Source organism: Brassica napus, chromosome C5 (genome assembly GCF_020379485.1).
Source record: "Brassica napus cultivar Da-Ae chromosome C5, Da-Ae, whole genome shotgun sequence".
In the NCBI taxonomy this organism is placed as follows: domain Eukaryota; kingdom Viridiplantae; phylum Streptophyta; class Magnoliopsida; order Brassicales; family Brassicaceae; genus Brassica; species Brassica napus.
The window spans coordinates 51848696-51865861 of NC_063448.1; the positions used below are offsets into that span (position 1 = coordinate 51848696).

Consider the following 17166-nt stretch of genomic DNA (forward strand, 5'->3'; position numbering starts at 1 on the left):
AGAGATAGTGGGAGCTTTAACTATTGAATTTGTCACACTGTGTGAAAAAAATATCTTGGCCGACATAGATACACTGAACAATAAAACTAACATTAATCCGCGCCAGGTAGGGGTCGAACCTACGGCCTTCTGCTTAGGAAACAGACGCTCTATCCACTGAGCTACAGGCGCTTGTCTGGTTACATCATTACCTATTTAAGTAAAGTTATAAATCTGTCGATTACATAGTCAACCCGTGTGGTGGACCAGAAGAAAGAGTGACGATATAATACATTTGTCGTGTTATTCCGACTATTTAATTACTAAAAGTCATTTCAATAAATCAATAATCTTTTCTAATGAACCGCAAGAATCCGAGTGGTAACCTAACCATTCACTTTTTCTCCATTCAGAATATGCCAAATTTCACTTAATAAAACAAAAAAACAAAAGAGCCTATCCTTTTTCTCCTCAGTGCCCCCAAATTAATAGTGACTCTTTCTATAATAATCTTCCTCCTTGTCCATTATAATTGAGTCTTCAGTTTGTGAGTCTGACTCTTCTCATCACAGCTTCAAAATCTCATTATTCTCTTCTGGTGGCTTTGCTGTCTTTTGTTTTCCTTAGACGACTTACTTTTGCAGATTCTCATTGATTCTTCAAAGCTTCAGTCCAGATTCGAGGGTCGGTTTCATATGCTTGAAATCTCTCACCCAAATCAGGTTCTTGATTCCTTCAGTATATGGTTCTTGATTTTACCTTCCCTTTTGTCATTTTTCCTCACTTTGATTCCTAATATTATTTATCATTAAACTAGTCCTATATATATATAAATATAAGCTTCCATATTTTCCTAAGACATACCACAAATCATTCATCAGTCATCCACACACACACAGAAATGGACTTTTTTGAGATGTTTTTGTAGTTTAAACTTTTTTTTTCTTTCTTTTCTTAGCTATGGAGACTCTGAAACCACTCTCTCACGTGCCTATCTCTGATTATCGGTTTGTTGGTCAAGATATGATGAGCTTACAAAGCCCTAGCAGCATCTGGACTAAAGAAGAGAACAAGATGTTTGAACGAGCCCTTGCCATCTACCCTGAAGACTCCCCCGATCGCTGGTTCAAGATTGCTTCCATGATCCCTGGAAAGACTGTTTTTGATGTTATGAAGCAATACAATAAGCTCGAAGAAGACGTTTTCGATATTGAAGAAGGACGTGTCCCCATTCCTGGTTACCCTTCTCCCTTAGGGTTTACCCAAGACACGTGTCGAAAGCGACCTAATGGAGCCAGAGGATCTGATCACGATCGAAAGAAAGGAGTCCCTTGGACAGAGGAAGAACACAGGTTAAGAAAATCTTTGCCCTATATTGGTTTCTTTTTACGCAAGTCACTCTTCCTATGTTTCTTGTTACACAAGTCATCCCCTGTTTTTAGGGCTTACATTGCTCTGTTTCTTGTTCTCTGCAGGAGATTTTTGCTCGGGCTTCTCAAGTACGGGAAAGGTGACTGGAGAAACATATCGAGAAACTTCGTGGTGTCTAAGACCCCAACGCAAGTGGCAAGCCATGCCCAAAAGTATTACCAGAGACAACTCTCTGGAGCAAAGGATAAGCGCCGGCCAAGCATCCATGACATCACAACCGGCAATCTTCTAACTGCCAATCTCAACCGTTCCTTTTCTGATCATAGAGATACCCTCCCGGATTTAGGGTTTATCGAAAATGATAATGCCGAGGAGGGACTAATGTGTATGAGTCAGAATCCTTTTTCTCCATCATCAGTTCCCTTTGATGCTGCCTTTAACTTTGCTGGAGTAAATGCATATAGTGACGGAGCGTAAAGTAAGATATAATCACCGAACTCAAAAGTTCTAATGAAGTTGCGTTGTAAATCTGTAATGAAAAACCCAAGTTTATATATGTCGTTGTGTCACAATCTTGTTTTCTATACATGAATGTGAAGTTGTATGTGCGTCAGTGTGTGTTTGTTTGTGTTTACGAAATCTATATTAAAAATTATAGTTTCATTTTTTCTGCTACATTAATATAGTTGTTAAAAGGACGTGGGTTATGATAACATCCACAACTTATTTTATGAAGCTAAATGCAAAAATATCAAGACTAGGAAGATCCAGCACCACACATAAATGAGAGATTTGTTCAAAGTTTAATGTTTTTGGTTAGATTGTATGAGGGAAACTCTATAGTTTTAGTAACAAGATCACGGATTTACCCGAATATTATTAATACTTAAAGTTACAAATTAATATGGGAAAATATATGTTGTGGTTGGAAATGTTGAGTAAGTGTAGGTGGAAGGTATAAACAATTGATATGAGTATACAATAGAGGCTGAGTCTGCTTTCCACTTATGACCAAAGAATCTCATTCTTCTCATCTATTACACCAACCCCTTTGCCTCCCCACATATATATTTAGAGTTAAATGAAATGGTGTCATTTGGATACAAAAATAGGTCACAATATTATTAGAAAATATATTGTTGTGTACTTTAAACATAAACTTAAGAAAATGATTTATTTACTATGCTGTTCTAAGAACATATTTACCATGCTCAGTAGTTTGAAAAACTATTTTAAGAAATAAAATTCCTAGTAGTTAACCTCTGTAAACTTAGTAAAATTATATTTTCATCACATCATTGCAGAAAATTATCTCTTTGTAAAATTAAAGGAAAGCAAATATAAATGAACTAAGAAATCACTTGGAAGACCATTGATTTTTTTTTGAACTTTGTAAATAAATGTGTAACTTTTAGAACTTCGACAAAGAAAACAAAAATAAGTAAATTTTTATTTATGCTGTTTCCAAAATATTTGTTGTCCCAATCAAATCACCAAGAGAATAAAACGAAAGAAATTCCCAAATAATTAAGTTGCTGACCATATTCAGCAAACCTATTGAACAGTAGTATGGATTTTTATTTTTTTATTTTTTTGAACAGAAAGTATGGATTTTTTTCATCTGTAAAATTCCATTAGTAAACCATGAAGATCAAAGAAATTCAAGACACTAAACATGGAAAGCAAACTACACAAACCAATTAAAATTACAAAAACAAAGACAAACAAAAATTCAAACTAGGGAACCATCATCTTTCAGTCAAAACAACAGACTATCTCAGCAGAAGAGGCAGAGGCTAGACAATCGAGCATCTCAGCAGAAGTAGCAAAAATAGAACATTGTATTGTATTTCAACCAAGTATGTACAAATACTATAAAACAACTTGTTTTATTCAGTTATATATTCTTATGCGTGTCTCCTTTTCTGGCATGAATTTCATGCGAGTTTTTTTTTGTTCAACAATTTCATGCGAGTCTAAACTCCAAAATACTACTAAGAGTCCTCGCCACATAATTAATTATGCAACTTGAAACAAATTTGTTTTAAATATATATGCAATCATAATAAAATGAAAAAACATCCCAACCACGTATGAATAACGATAAAGCATAGTGATATGCACTGGCTGCATGATAATATATGACCCATATTTTAATTTTATTTTCTAAGATGGAAACTGCCTATAAGATGATTTGAATGTTGGATAATCATTTAGAAATTATCAGGATTCACCTTTAAAGTTGATAATATAAGTGATCAGCATAATTAAATAAAAATAAAAGTATACTGATTCATGCTGTGTAATAGCTAAAAGATTTATCATGAAAATTGAGTTATTAATACTTCGAGTTCTTTTTTCTTAAAATGGTCATTCTATATCTAAAACAAATTATTATGGATGTTGTAAGTGACAAAATACATATTGTTCCATATATCTCGGAAATTAGTCTAGGATTTAGATTAAGCTAACCGATTATATATAACAATGACTATACTTAATCAAGCAAATGATTTATCATCATTCACATTAAATAAGTCGAATTCTTGTAAATATCTTTCTTCTATTTTAGATGAATCTTGATCATCCATTGTGATATGGAATTGCAATTTGCTAGTCCTGTTTCGGATAGAGAAAGAAAATAAAGTTGTTCTTTTCCTCTAGCAACTTTGTGGCTTTATTTTATCAACAAAAAAAAACTTTGTGGCTTTATTTCTTTTGCCAACCTTTAGTTATTTTGGCACTTTCGATCTGGTCGCCTCGATGGGATCTATATGCCTTAAGAGCGTGATTATTGGGGATTTTTAGAGTGGAGTTCTTAGCAGAATATAAAAACCCGTCTCTTAACTTTTAACTAAAAAAATTAAGAACCAGTTCTTAAAACTCTTATTTAAGAACCGGTTCTTAGCTTTTTTAGTTAAAAGTTAAGAGACGGGTTCATATATTCCGTTAAGAACCTCACCCTAAAAATCTCCAATAATCATGCTCTTACAACCCCGGTCTCTTAGCCGGGAGTTCTTAACTCATGATTTGACACTTTTTTTTGTTTTTTTGTTTTTTCTTACACTTTTCGGCTAATAGACGATTTTTATATCTCTTATTTAAGAGACGGTTCTTAATTTTTTTTAGTTAAAATCTAAAAAAAACTAAGAACCGTCTCTTATCCGAAAGTAAGAACCTCAGTTAAGAGACCGGGTTAACGATGGTCTTGTATACCAATCTCTCAAACGTTCAATGTTCTTACGTCATACATGCATTAATATGTACTGTACAATATACACTATTTGGCACATATATAATACTACGTGTGTGTATTAGTGTATATCCACTATTTGATGACTAAGATTTGTGATGATAACATGAAGAAAATTAAAAAAATGGATTTAAATTGAAATGACGATTTGTTAGATCTTTTCCATAGCAAAAGTATAGGACCAATTTTAAAGAATTGTTATATTAACTTTAAAATATAACAATCGTGTATTTTGTTTATGCATTAATTTTTTGAAAACTGTATTTTATGTATGTCCAAGTCGACAAGTATGAACACACTACCCGCACTGAAAGAAGCCATCTTTTACATGTAGCTGTTGCATGTATTACTATCCCAAGCGATATATGCACAAGGGTCTGCGTGCGTATAATAACATCATGGAGAACATTGAAACAATTAAATAAGTACGAGAATCATCGAGAAGGTTTGCGACCTAAGGCTAAACCTAATCATGAACATATTAAATTGTATGCTAACAATTTGTTTAATTGTAGACTTTAGTTTAAATAAGCACAACATTTATCAAGAAAAAAAGAATGTTCCTTCAAAAGTAGGCTTAAAAGCAAATATTGCGTAACAAAGCACGTTCTTGATTTCATAATTTCATTTCTTTTCCTGCTTATCATCATATCCTTTTCACGAAGCATGCGTCATTAGTTAATACTTTATTTTCCATTAAATGTGTTTTTCCTTATTTTCTTTTTAGTTTTTTATTTTTATGACAATATAAAGAATGACTAATATTGGGGGAAGATTTTAGATTTGTAGTAATAGGGCAGAGAGAGATAGGAAGAAAATGGTAGAGAGAAGGAGCTATATGGTTAATTGGTGAAATATAGTTTTTTGGTTATTGGATCAAATTTTCCTATAAAAAAATTAAACTATAGATAAAACACCGAATGGAGAATAAAGAAATAAACAATAATTATCATTGCTATTGAAGAAACAATAGTAGAGGGAGAAGACAAGATCGAACGGAACGAGACCGAACCCGGTTGGTCCTAACCCAACCCTCTTTACAACCTCCCAAGCTCGAATTAGCCTCTGTCTTTTCTATTTCCATGACAATATCACAGAGTAGATGAAGGTTCTTTAGTTCTTTTAAATCATTGGTCAATCAAAATTTGAACTTTTTGATTAAGTTTTCTCTCCGACGGAGCTTGAGTTTCTTCGCCGAAAACTTTTTAAACGAACTCTCTTATATCTATTTTACGAAGCTTACCGGATAATACACTTCATCACCATGCTAAGGTCACCAAGGATAAGAGTTCAGTGCTTTTCCCAGTAGCCACTACACCCAAAGGCACTTTACCAGAAGAAGCATAAGGACATTGGTGTTCCTTGCTACGAGCCTCTGTCGCCAGCGGACTAATGGTCCGAATGGAAACACTGAAAGGCCACTAGGGGTCAAGACATCGTGTGCATTTGTTTGTGGGAAGTAGCCCGATGTTGTCAGAGGTGTTTGTTGTTCATAAGAATCAGACGGTTTTAAATAAGTAAACTAAGGAAGATAGGTATGTATGTAGTAAATTAGTAAAGATAAATAGACATGATAATTTGCTCTGTCTGGGCTATCAGAAAGTTCGACATATGTGCCACCCTTTATGCATTTCACATAACAACTTGTGACTTAATAGTATAGCACGTTAAATCATATAATAAGCCCATCAACCGGCAACAACTAAACAATCCTTCAAAAGAATGTTATGCGGCAATGTGGCCGCAATACCAGACCACTCAATCCTCCCACGAATATTTTCTCCTAGCCTATCCAATGCGATCAGTTTACAGATAAGATCATTCTTCGTTCGATCAATATTAGGTAGTGGCCAAAAAAACGCAATCATTCCCTCGTATTCCTCCATTTTTTCAGCAGTAGATGAATAAAGTTCTAACTTCCCATCATTTCCATCACGATCAACCACTCTGGTCCAAACCTTGAGCTTTTGTGTTAAACCACATTAACCCACTACACTCAAAACAAGCATAGAGCACATTCTTTACCACACACAAGAAGTTCACATAACCTAGCACCTCCGTCGTTTCACTGTTTATACCTTCTCTCGGACTATACGTGCTGACTCTCCCACCCAGGCCCACCATATAAACCTTTTGCTTCATAGACACGCTAAACTCCCATTCACATTTCACTTTCTCATCGTCTGCAAACTCCCACGTTTGCGTCTCTGGATCAAACACTTCCACCTGGCTATCTTCATCAGTTCCTCCAATTACGTCGTATATCTCCCCCTCGACCACTCCCACTGCTACTTTATACTCCGCGGACCGACCCACTTTCATGCTTGGAGCCGTACGTAAACGATCAGATCGAGTATCAAGGATCCAAAGCTCCGTGGAGGGGAAGCTTCTTCCACCAATGAAATAGATCTCTGATCCCACAGAGACTGCATAACCAAGACAAGGCCTCGGGACATCCGCCAACGACAGAGGTTTCTTCTCCAACTGATAGTCAGTGGTCTTCTCACCCGGACAGAAAGTGATCCAGTAGCTAGTGGGCCGTCTCAGTATGCTATGATAGAAATCATAAGAGAGATAGACGGACTTAAGAAGCTGGAGAGTTCTGGCGAGCGCATGAGCGACCTTAGGGTTTTGGAGACCAAAGAGAGGTTTAGGTCGTAGCATCTCGGAACGCGGAATAAGCACTTCAATGCAACGTCATCTGGCAACGAAGAAAACGATGATGATGATGATGGCCGTGATTTCTTCGAGTTGGAGGCGGCTACAACCATTGACATTGTGATCATCTTATATATAAGATTTTTTAGTTGACAAAATATCTTTTGATTTTTTTAACATAGTTTAAATAGAATTATAGGATTTTGTTATTCAATAAATAAGATTTTTTTTGGGGCAAAAAAAAGATAAGATATTTAAAAGATATTTAATAACCGGAGCCGGTTTTTAACTTTTTTAGTTAAAGTTAAGAGACGGTTTCTTATATTCCGATAAGAATTCCATCCTAAGAACCCCTCCCATTAATCATGTTCTAATATAATATCATATTAATATGTTTAGATTTTACAAAGTAGAATCTAGAAAAAAACTTAACTTTGCCAAAAACAAATAAAAACATAGCAGAACAAAAGAAGGTAAACCCACGAAGATTGCATGATCCCAAAATGGCATGAAGGTACGAAATTGCTTTACATTCCTTCTTGCCAAAACACCGTTTCTTCACATCTCTATAGATCAGTGTCAATATCACAGCAGGAGCAACAAAACAGCTGTTATGATATGCATTGTTCCTCTGTTTTTAGAGATGAAAGACCGTCACCATTTTTCTGAGGATTAAAGGGCAATGGTTTGTTGACATTCTGATCCAAGACAGAGCACATTCCAGTTCCTGAAAGAGTGTTGGCGGATTAGGCCTTCTAAGAGCTAGGCCTCCAAACTTCCCTGCTGAAATGAAAAATTAAAAGCATGTGGTCTCTTGTCAAGGGTTCTCTTGAGCATAAGCATCAAGTAGTGGGGATTTGTAGTCCCCAAGAAGCCAATCTGATCTTCTGTCTAAGTTAGTCAGGGCCGACTTAGATAGGGGGACAAGCGGTGCGATTTCCCGGGTTCAGTCCGTTATCTTCCTATTTCTTAATAGATAAGGGTCTAATTTTTTCAAAAAATACATGTATTTTTATATTAAAAATAAGAAAAAAGGTCTAAGTTTTTTTTATATGAAAGTATTTTTCTTTTGTCACAGTTTTATTTTAAAAACACTTCTAGTATTTTAAAAAACAAATATTTATCATAATTTTCAAAGAAAATATAAGTTTGAAAATTAAGAAATTTTTTTTGCCCCAGATCCCATAACACCATTGAGCCAGTCGTGAAGTTAGCCACCCACATATTGAATGAGTGCTTTGGAACCGACCTTTTAAACCAAACACAGTCCACTTTTGGGTGTAGTGGCTATTCTAGGGCTGTTTATTTCACCATTTGGATATAAATGAGAGTTTTGTACCATTTGGATATAAATGAGAGTTTTCTTTGTTTAGACATTAAATTACAAGTCATATAGATGGCTTATCCAAATGAGTTTTATAAATTTATGAAATTTTAAAATTAGCCAGCTGATCCAAATTAAACCATCTAGATGGAGATGATTCTGTCAAATGATATAATGTCTATTATACCCCTATATAATTCACAAATTACAAACCTAGACATAATATCAATTTATCACTCACGAAAATGATAAAAAACGCATTTTCCTATAAATGCATTGTCCACCAAACCACAAAACGCATTTTTCGCCAAAACCGCAAAAACACGTTTTTCCGCCAAAACCGGCAACGCGTTTTTCTGCCAAAACACACTTTCCCGCAAAAACAATTTTTCTCGCCAAAACAAAAAAGAACGCATTTCTCGCCAAAACCACAAAATGCATTTTCTAGCAAAAAAAAAACACATTTTGTCGCCAAAAATGTTGAAACACGTTTTTTTCGCGAAAAACGCAAAACACGTTTTTCGCCAAAAATGCAAAATACGTTTTTCCGCCAAAACCGCAAAAAAAAATTTCTCGCCAAAACCGAAAACGTGTTTTCCCGTCAAAAACATGTTTTCACATCAAAACCGAAAAACACACATTTTCCCGCCAAAACCGCACTTTCCCGTAAAACGCAAAAACGCATTTTCCAGCAAAACTGCACTTTCCGGCCAAAATCACATAAATGCATGTTCCAGCCAAAACCGCAATAACATGTTTTCACGTTAAAACCACAAAACCGCATTTTCCTGTCAGAACAATAAAATTCATTTCCCCAACAAAACCACAAAATTACTTTTTCTCGTTAAAATCGCAAAACTAAATTTCTCGCCTAATTCGAAAATATGATTTTTTCCGCAAAAACCGCAAATTATATTCTCCGCTAAAACCATATTTTAAAATGATTATATTTTAGATAACTAATATAGTGAAACAAAAATAATATATGATTAAAGAGAAATTCTCTAGGAAGCTTTTTAGTTTATTTTCACAAAATAGCTGGGAAAATAACAAAAATAAATTTTATTAAACGATAAATATAAATTTATACTATATGGTTAATTAAATTAGACTTAGGGTTTAGAGTTGAGGGGTGGAGTTTTGCGGATGAGGTTTGAAATTTTTAAAAATAAATAAAAAACTTAAAATTAAAATTTTCATAATAATATGAGCTATTTTTTCATTTTCTTCTTTGAATACTATTTTGTGATAAAAACTAAAAAACACTATTTGAGAGAATTGCATTTGATTAAATCAAAACAAGGCTATTTAGTAATTTGTTTACTAAATTCGTTTGGATGAAAATGAAAAAAAAATAAAAAATAAACATAAATCCATTTAGACAATTCCTTTAGATGAACCATAGATGAACCAAACAGTTCTATGAAATTTTGATCATATCGGTGGAACTTATAAATGGATTAGGTCGATGGAGGTGAAGAAACAAACTTTTTAAACTAAATATCTTCTCTCTTATATCTATTTTACGAAGCTTAATGGACTAAATAAAATAATGTGCTTTTTTATTCTAAGCCCAGCTATACTTGGCCTAGTATATGGGATGCGACCAACCAATTATATATGTCTCGCAAACATTTTATTTTAAAATAATTTGGTTTATTATATTGGCCCGGTTTGGGTGTACATGTAAATTGATTACCAAAAAAAAGACAGTTTGAACTTTGAAGTGCTCTGTGTCGAGAAAAAACAATGTAAATTGAAGAAAAAATATTAAATTGATTTGTTACCCAAATACTTTGAAGCAATGCTTTAATGTTGTTACCGACGACTAAAATCCTAAGAAAAAATATAATTTATTATTATTTATGCTGATTAGTGGAGATAAACTTACATATAATTATCACTATGGTGTAACTAAAATCATATAATCTGGATTCTTATATGGCAAAAAAATATCTAATATCAAAATCATGAATATAATAATATCATTATTGAATAGAATGGTACAAAATTAGTATTAAAAATACTTAGCACAATAAAAGATGCATTAGATTAAAACTTGTTCTCTCTCTCTCTTTTTGTCTCGGACCAAATAGCTCTTTATGTGTGTACCATGGTAGACTATAATTTTCCATGTCAAACTTCTGTAATAGCTTCCATGATATTAGTTCTTACAATATACTATTAAACTCACAGAAAGTAAGTAACTGCAGGTTAGAACTCTTTTTTTTTTTTTTGCTAAAGCTGCAGCTTAGACTTGTTGTCATAATTGATACATTGGATATTCTGAGTCATAATTCAAAATACATAAGATCTCCTAACATGACTTCTTTTAAAAATTTATCGGACTTCCAAGACATTATTAAGGTGGTCACTAATTTAAAGAAAGCTTAATCGAAGTTCCAACGGCGATGGATGTTCCATCTCAGCTCCACATGATGAGTACGAAGGAAACGTGGTCGTGTTGGTCTCTCGTATGTATTCACGGTACTGGTTATTGACTCTGCTTCTCATTTTGTCCACTTTGGATTCTTGGAATGAATTCACCGGAAAGAGTTGTAGCGTCTCTATTACCCTCTCCTCCTCGTCTTCGTTTATTTCAAAAACATCTACAAGTAGTACCAATCATCCTTAACATATTAAATACATTTTTATATATCATCATGAAATTATTTAATTCTTTTAAAAGACTTGGTAGGGGAAATAGAAAATAACTAGAAAAACATTTAGATAGAGATTGGTATCGAAAAATCATAACAGATTACCTCTAGTTGATGGTTGACGATGATGATGATGATGAGAGATATAGTCATTTTCTTGATGATGATGATCAAAATCAATGGAGATTTTACGGCGTTTTTGCCTCTCTCTAGCCTTATGGTTTTGGAACCAATAGAAAACATTCTTACTCTCGATCTTGCCGTAGAAACTGAGCTCTGTAGAGATCTTCTGAATTTGGTCAGTGGTCGGAGTTCTAAGACCAGCTCGGAACAAGTCAGTCAATATCTTCAACTGCTCCACCGTCGGGTTCCACCTCCCGCACTTCGTCCCCGTCCCTCCTCCTCCTCCGTTGTTGCCACGTACGCTACGAACTTTCAGGGGGAAAGACATTTTCAGATATAATCCTTAATCAAGTGTTTACGTTTTAGGGCTTGTTACTTGTATACTCGTATATAAATGCGGAGATCTAGTAATGGTGTTCAAGTTAAAAGATAATTTTTTTTTTTGTTTTTGGTCAATTTAAAAGATAAATAAATTGATAAATTGTCGGGGGAGAGGTTTTCGAGTTATGTGTCGATTTATGATGAGTTGTTTATTACGAAATGCATGCTTAATGTTTTGTTTTTTCTTGGGATTTGGGAGAGACTGATCTTTGCAGATTTGATCGTTTTCTTTATCCTTGTCCTAACCTATCTTGGCCTCCGTCCCATGTTACCATGTATATACACGTATAGATGTTCATGTTGCATAATTTTTTTTTTTTTTTTGTATGGGACGTTCTAACGATTGAAATAAACTCAAATATAATTTCATTCTAGATTAGGGGTGCAAATGCGAAATCGTCTTTGGATTTGAGATCAGGCTTTAATTTATAAGACTGGAAAAACAATGTGTTCTCATCATATTGCACAAAATATAGAGGATGGTTTAGTCGTTGTCTTTGGTCAGAGGTTGTTGAAGATTCGAAGGTAAAAAATAAACCATATCGTAAATTTCTATATGATCGATCGTTATTATTGACCAATACCCGCAATTATTAACATCATGACAATGATGACATGAATATGATAAGGAATAATCCTAACACGACACTGTGTGAACAGATTGACTTCCAAGTTATTAAACAGTAAGTTTTTATTTTGTTTTCCACAAAAGAAACGACACTTCAATCTCACAAGTTATTTAACGGTAGTTTTGTATTTTGTTTTACACAAAGATGTGACACTTGAGGGAGCTTGGTCGGCAACTGCAGAGGGGAGGAAATTCAAAATCTTATTCTTATATATACAAGAAAATATAACATTCAAAATATATATAACGGTTTGCAATTCATTAAAATTCTACAAAATGTAATATGTAGAAAAATAGTCATCCCTCGGTACAAAAATGGATAATCCTTCCTTGAGTTTAATCCGGTGTCAAAGAATATATGTTTAACATTAAAAGCAAATATTTATTTTCGTTTAACTGTTGTAAATGAAGTGTCGGGGAAATACTTCTGTTATCATTACTGTCGATATATAAGGTCCATATATATATAAGGTATTAGACCGTTATAAGGTCATGTTTATCCTAACAAGATAAAGATAAAGATAAACACTATGTTACAGATATACATGGAATATATACTAGATAAACACATAGTCTCTGGTTGTCTTTATCATGTCCCGGATTGGGCCTGCAGTACGGGCTGGTCCATGGTCGATCATCATTTGGTTTATAACACTCCCCTTGATCGACACATCCGGTACAGGTTCGTTGCATGCTTAATGTTGCCTAATTAAAATCTCTCCTGAAAAACCCCAAAACCAATGTGGCAAAATGGGAAACCAAGGACAGGAAAAAGAGTACAACACATGAACTCCCCCAGATGAATGCATCACTGTAGTAGACGCATTCCCATCTGGTATCCGAGTCTTCTTGAACGTTGAAGTTGCCTATGACTTGGTGAAGATGATCAGCTGGATTCTCCTTGAATGAACTTGTAAGTCTTGGACGTTGGTATGTCTTTTGGAACTCCATTAAGATGTGGTCAGGATGTACATCTTTGCTGCTGATCACTCCATGTCTTGGTTGAACTGATGGTGCTTCAAACGGTGCTCGGTTGAACTTTATAATCTGCAATAAAACTTTACTTGCAGGTCCTTTTTTCATGTCCCACGGATTCTCTTTGGTTATACGGCTTTCCCAAAATGTGGACATTCAATATATATTGAGTCATAGACCCAAAACACATACGAACAACTTTACTTCATATCTTTCGTTCATTCGGACTTATATCTCTTCGTATGTGCCAATGGTTTTATCCATTGTAACCAATCATTCTTTATTTTCTTTTGTCGATCCATGTTGAGCTATAGACCTTGTCTATATTCGTTCATAATCATGAGTGTCTAAGGTCATACCATCAATAATTATTTGCTGCAATGAAACTCATCACACAATGAATTCGCAGTCATACACTCATGTCCTTTGTACATGGTTATCGATCTTTTCTTGCTTTAGCAATGCTTATAATCATTAAGCCACGACCAGACATCCTTCTGGTCACTATCCTGGTTTATGGTTCTCACTTAGACGTGCTGACTTAATCATACACACACACACGGCTATGATTTTTCTACAGACTTTCCATATGTAAAACATAGCCTGTTTAATCAATCGATAACTTGTATTATTGAACCTTTGAACCATTAAACTTTTTTCTCTCAGTTGGTCTTTATTATGATCACAAGGAATTATAATATTTTCTGTATGGACTGACTGCACTAAGTAAATACTTAGTCTTTCATATTACTTACAGCTGCTGTATATTACAATCCATAAACAACTTAGGAACAAAGCTTGTTCTATGAGAATTTCTTTCTCATATTTCTATGGTACGTTGATACCTTTATCCAGTGATCCATTTGCTGCTTACTACACCATTATTTCTTTAGTAAATATCCAGACAAAATCAAACTTGATTTTCTGTAGTAGCATCCACCATATAGGAGCATATCTCTTTATAAATTGTTCTTGGTCCTTGTGAGTATCCTTGTGTAATCAAGCTATACTTGAACGTTATTTAGAAGGAACATGGACACACTATACCATGTGGTCATGTCCTTTAATCTCACGGAATTTCTTATCTCACAAGATCCATTCACTGGTTTCTTTCTTAGATGGCTTTTCTGTATGTACATGGTTACTACGCCCATCTGTCTTATAATTACTTTGAATTCTTTGAACACCCCACGTCCCTATATAGGTTTTATGAGTACTCTACGTGGGTTCATGATCCTCAGGTTATATCCTTCAAATCCCAAGTACTACAATCTTTTATGAGCTCTTATGTATGTAAATACATCTTTGGTGTTAACACTCTTTATCTTTAGTTTCATACTGTTCCAGACATGATCTAATTAGATTTTGAGATCTTATTATCCAAGACCTTTATACCTTGCAGTTTGGCGTCCCAAACTACATGGTCTGGTACCTTAGATGTGTGGTTGCGCAACCTTATTTCTCTGTCTGAACTGGTTTCTCTTATGAACTCGGATTTGTACGATTCTGAGCACCTTTCATTACTTTCCGAGGTTCCTTATTATTTGGAACTTATTTGTCTATCTCTAATAGACATTGTAGCAACTTGATTGTGTCTCTTAGACATCTAATTCGTGGTGCTTAAGCTGGTATGACATAGTCATTTTTTCTTTTCGGGTCAGTGTGTCTGGCATATATTTCTGCTAGCTTTTATATCTTTTGATCATATTCTTTTAGAACGTCTAGATCATAATCTTTGGTCTGAGGATCTTGCCAAGACAACTATGGTTGATACCATTATATTTCTCTTTTACTCTTTACTCTTTATCAGCCTGATAACTTTCTCCTTTCAAAGTTGGATAATCAGATTACTATCTTTTGTAATCTGTGTTCTTGGCCACTTGATTAAATCATCCATGTTTGGCACAAGATACATTATAGTTTCGTGGAGGAAGTCTTATTTATCTAATATATATTCCAATCCTCATCTGAGGTTCCATCTTAAATGGCACACATATATGTGGTGGAATATTCGTATTTTCTTAAGATGGTTTGTGTATATGTCTGGTTTATGACCCTTAATCATTCAGAGGTGGGAATGTCTATGCTTACATGTATGGCCTGATGTAAATCAATATTTATATACATAATGTCCTTAAGCTTTAGGCTGGACGTGGGTGATGTACCATTAGTGAGGGCTTTAAAGCTTTCCAGCCGTGTATATTATGGTTGTAAACCATGGAATCCGAATTTATGATATGATCATGGACTGTGGGTTTTAGTCCTCTCTCCCCCTCATGAACATACTCATAATTTCGTAGTGCTTAGGACAGTGGAGCCTTAATTATTTTAGTGATTTTCCCTTTTGTGTACTTATAACACATTGTGAGATTTTATGGGATCACTTTTGTGCCTTAATTAATTTTTCATCATGTTTTGGATCAAGATGGCTAATCTGGTCATGCCATAAGTGTTTATTTCGTGGTGAACCATACTGGTTACCATGGCTTTATGCCTCTTTCATACTGATCCTTAGCATAGAATAAATCAGTAGAAAATATGGGTATAGGCATTCATAATGCTTTTAGGCGATTTTTCAAAAATCTGAAAGGAATCGTATTTTCTTTGCTCACTGGTTCAATGTAGAATGTTATAAATCTTTATAACTCAATGGGTCTGAATAATGTCGTGTCTTTTGCCATTGTCAGTACCAATTAATTGATTTCAAGTGATTGTAGGAAGGTAAAGTTGAACCTATACAATCAAGATGAAGTTAAATCTATGCGAGAAATCAATCTATCAGTGAACTGACTCATTAGTCTACACCCAACAATTGATTTTATGTGATTGCAGGAAGGTAAAGTTAAACCTATACAATCAAGGTAAAGTTAAACCATGCATGAAATCAACTATCAGTGGACTGATTATCCTTTTATTAAGGTTTTATTTGTTATTTAATCAAGAATCATCAAGCAAGACCAAGCAAGATAATATATAAAAACAAAATCGTTTTTATTATTTCAATAACATAAATGAATAACAAATAAATCAAATCAGATATGAAAACATAAAATCAGAATGTCGGAAAATTATTCAATGTATAATCCGACCTCATGGTCCATGAGTGTCCACTCGGAATCCTCCTCAGATCTCTTCTTATCAAATGTGGCTTTATTAGCTTCAGGGATTTTCATCTCACTGTCTAGTACTTCATAATATATCTCCATGATGTCATTAAACCGTCTGATGTTATCCATTCTTTTCTGCTTCTTTTGCTCAATGTCTAATAAATATGAGAACATGTCATAATAGGTGGTGAAACCTTTGGCCTGATGTGATAACAACACTTCCTCTGAATGGAATGTGTCACGAGTTTTGTTTAACAAATCCTCGTTTGTTACCAATTCACCACATAGTCTAAGACTATAGGTGATTCTCATAAGATCAGAGTGATAATTGTCCACGGATTCATAATCCTGGAACCTTAGAGCTTCCCATTTTTTCTTGGATTCGTGCAACAATGGCTCACAGAATCTAGAATTCAAAAATGACCAGAGATTATGAGGATCATTAACATATCCAAACTCGTCTCTTAGGTCCTCACAGAGATGGTGTCGCATAATCATTATGGCTCTGTGTCTTTCACACGCAAGGGTGTCATTGCCATACTTGATGCACTTCCCAAGTCCTCTAGACTTCAAGACGGCTGAAGTGTTTATAGCCCAATCAAGATAATTATCTCCAGAGAGATCAAGGGCTTTGTAATCTGAGGGTATGAAACTCGACATCTGAAATCATTATTCAAAACAGGTCTTAATCAAGTAATCTTTTTGAA

General features: G+C 34.5%; 4 protein-coding genes and 1 non-coding gene across 6 annotated transcripts; 1 reads left to right on the forward strand and 4 right to left on the reverse strand.

Annotated features, from left to right (window-relative positions):
• Nucleotides 1-98: 98 nt before the first annotated feature.
• Nucleotides 99-171, reverse strand: TRNAR-CCU. Its single transcript has one exon. It is a non-coding gene; the product is annotated as a tRNA-Arg (tRNA).
• Nucleotides 172-481: 310 nt separating this feature from the next.
• On the forward strand, nt 482-2015 carry LOC111206283 (transcription factor DIVARICATA). Of its 2 annotated transcripts, none has more exons than XM_022702811.2 (3): nt 482-701; nt 938-1331; nt 1455-2015. In XM_022702811.2, the coding sequence occupies exons 2-3, from the start codon at nt 940-942 to the stop codon at nt 1825-1827; spliced, it is 765 nt and encodes a 254-aa protein (XP_022558532.2). In that variant the 5' UTR covers nt 482-701; nt 938-939; the 3' UTR covers nt 1828-2015. The 2 variants fall into 2 exon arrangements, with proteins under 2 accessions (XP_022558532.2, XP_022558533.2); XM_022702812.2 differs by having other exon boundaries at nt 488-701; nt 1001-1331.
• Nucleotides 2016-6291: 4276 nt separating this feature from the next.
• Nucleotides 6292-7380, reverse strand: LOC106454185 (F-box/kelch-repeat protein At2g22050-like). Its single transcript, XM_048757609.1, has 3 exons — nt 7226-7380; nt 6629-7154; nt 6292-6567 (listed from the first exon to the last, which is right to left on the reverse strand). Exons 1-3 carry the CDS (start codon nt 7378-7380, stop codon nt 6292-6294), a joined length of 957 nt encoding a protein of 318 aa, XP_048613566.1.
• Nucleotides 7381-9750: 2370 nt separating this feature from the next.
• On the reverse strand, nt 9751-12868 carry LOC111206256 (WUSCHEL-related homeobox 5). The gene is made up of 2 exons (XM_022702738.2): nt 11351-12868; nt 9751-11194 (listed from the first exon to the last, which is right to left on the reverse strand). The coding sequence occupies exons 1-2, from the start codon at nt 11694-11696 to the stop codon at nt 10965-10967; spliced, it is 576 nt and encodes a 191-aa protein (XP_022558459.1). The 5' UTR covers nt 11697-12868; the 3' UTR covers nt 9751-10964.
• Nucleotides 12869-16420: 3552 nt separating this feature from the next.
• On the reverse strand, nt 16421-17119 carry LOC125587347. The gene has a single exon (XM_048757610.1). The coding sequence runs from the start codon at nt 17117-17119 to the stop codon at nt 16421-16423; it is 699 nt and encodes a 232-aa protein (XP_048613567.1).
• Between the last annotated feature and the right edge of the window lie 47 nt (nt 17120-17166).

Coding starts and splice junctions, on each gene's coding strand:
- LOC111206256 (XM_022702738.2), bottom strand. CDS start 11,696: ATGTCTTTCCCCCTGAAAGTTCGTAGCGTACGTGGCAACAACGGAGGA. Junction 11,195..11,350: donor TCGTCAACCATCAACTAGAG/GTAATCTGTTAT, acceptor TACTACTTGTAG/ATGTTTTTGAAATAAACGAA.
- LOC106454185 (XM_048757609.1), bottom strand. CDS start 7,380: ATGTCAATGGTTGTAGCCGCCTCCAACTCGAAGAAATCACGGCCATCA. Junction 7,155..7,225: donor TTGGTCTCCAAAACCCTAAG/GTCGCTCATGCG, acceptor TTTCTATCATAG/CATACTGAGACGGCCCACTA. Junction 6,568..6,628: donor ATGTGAACTTCTTGTGTGTG/GTAAAGAATGTG, acceptor TTAACACAAAAG/CTCAAGGTTTGGACCAGAGT.
- LOC111206283 (XM_022702811.2), top strand. CDS start 940: ATGGAGACTCTGAAACCACTCTCTCACGTGCCTATCTCTGATTATCGG. Junction 1,332..1,454: donor TGGACAGAGGAAGAACACAG/GTTAAGAAAATC, acceptor TGTTCTCTGCAG/GAGATTTTTGCTCGGGCTTC.
- LOC125587347 (XM_048757610.1), bottom strand. CDS start 17,119: ATGTCGAGTTTCATACCCTCAGATTACAAAGCCCTTGATCTCTCTGGA.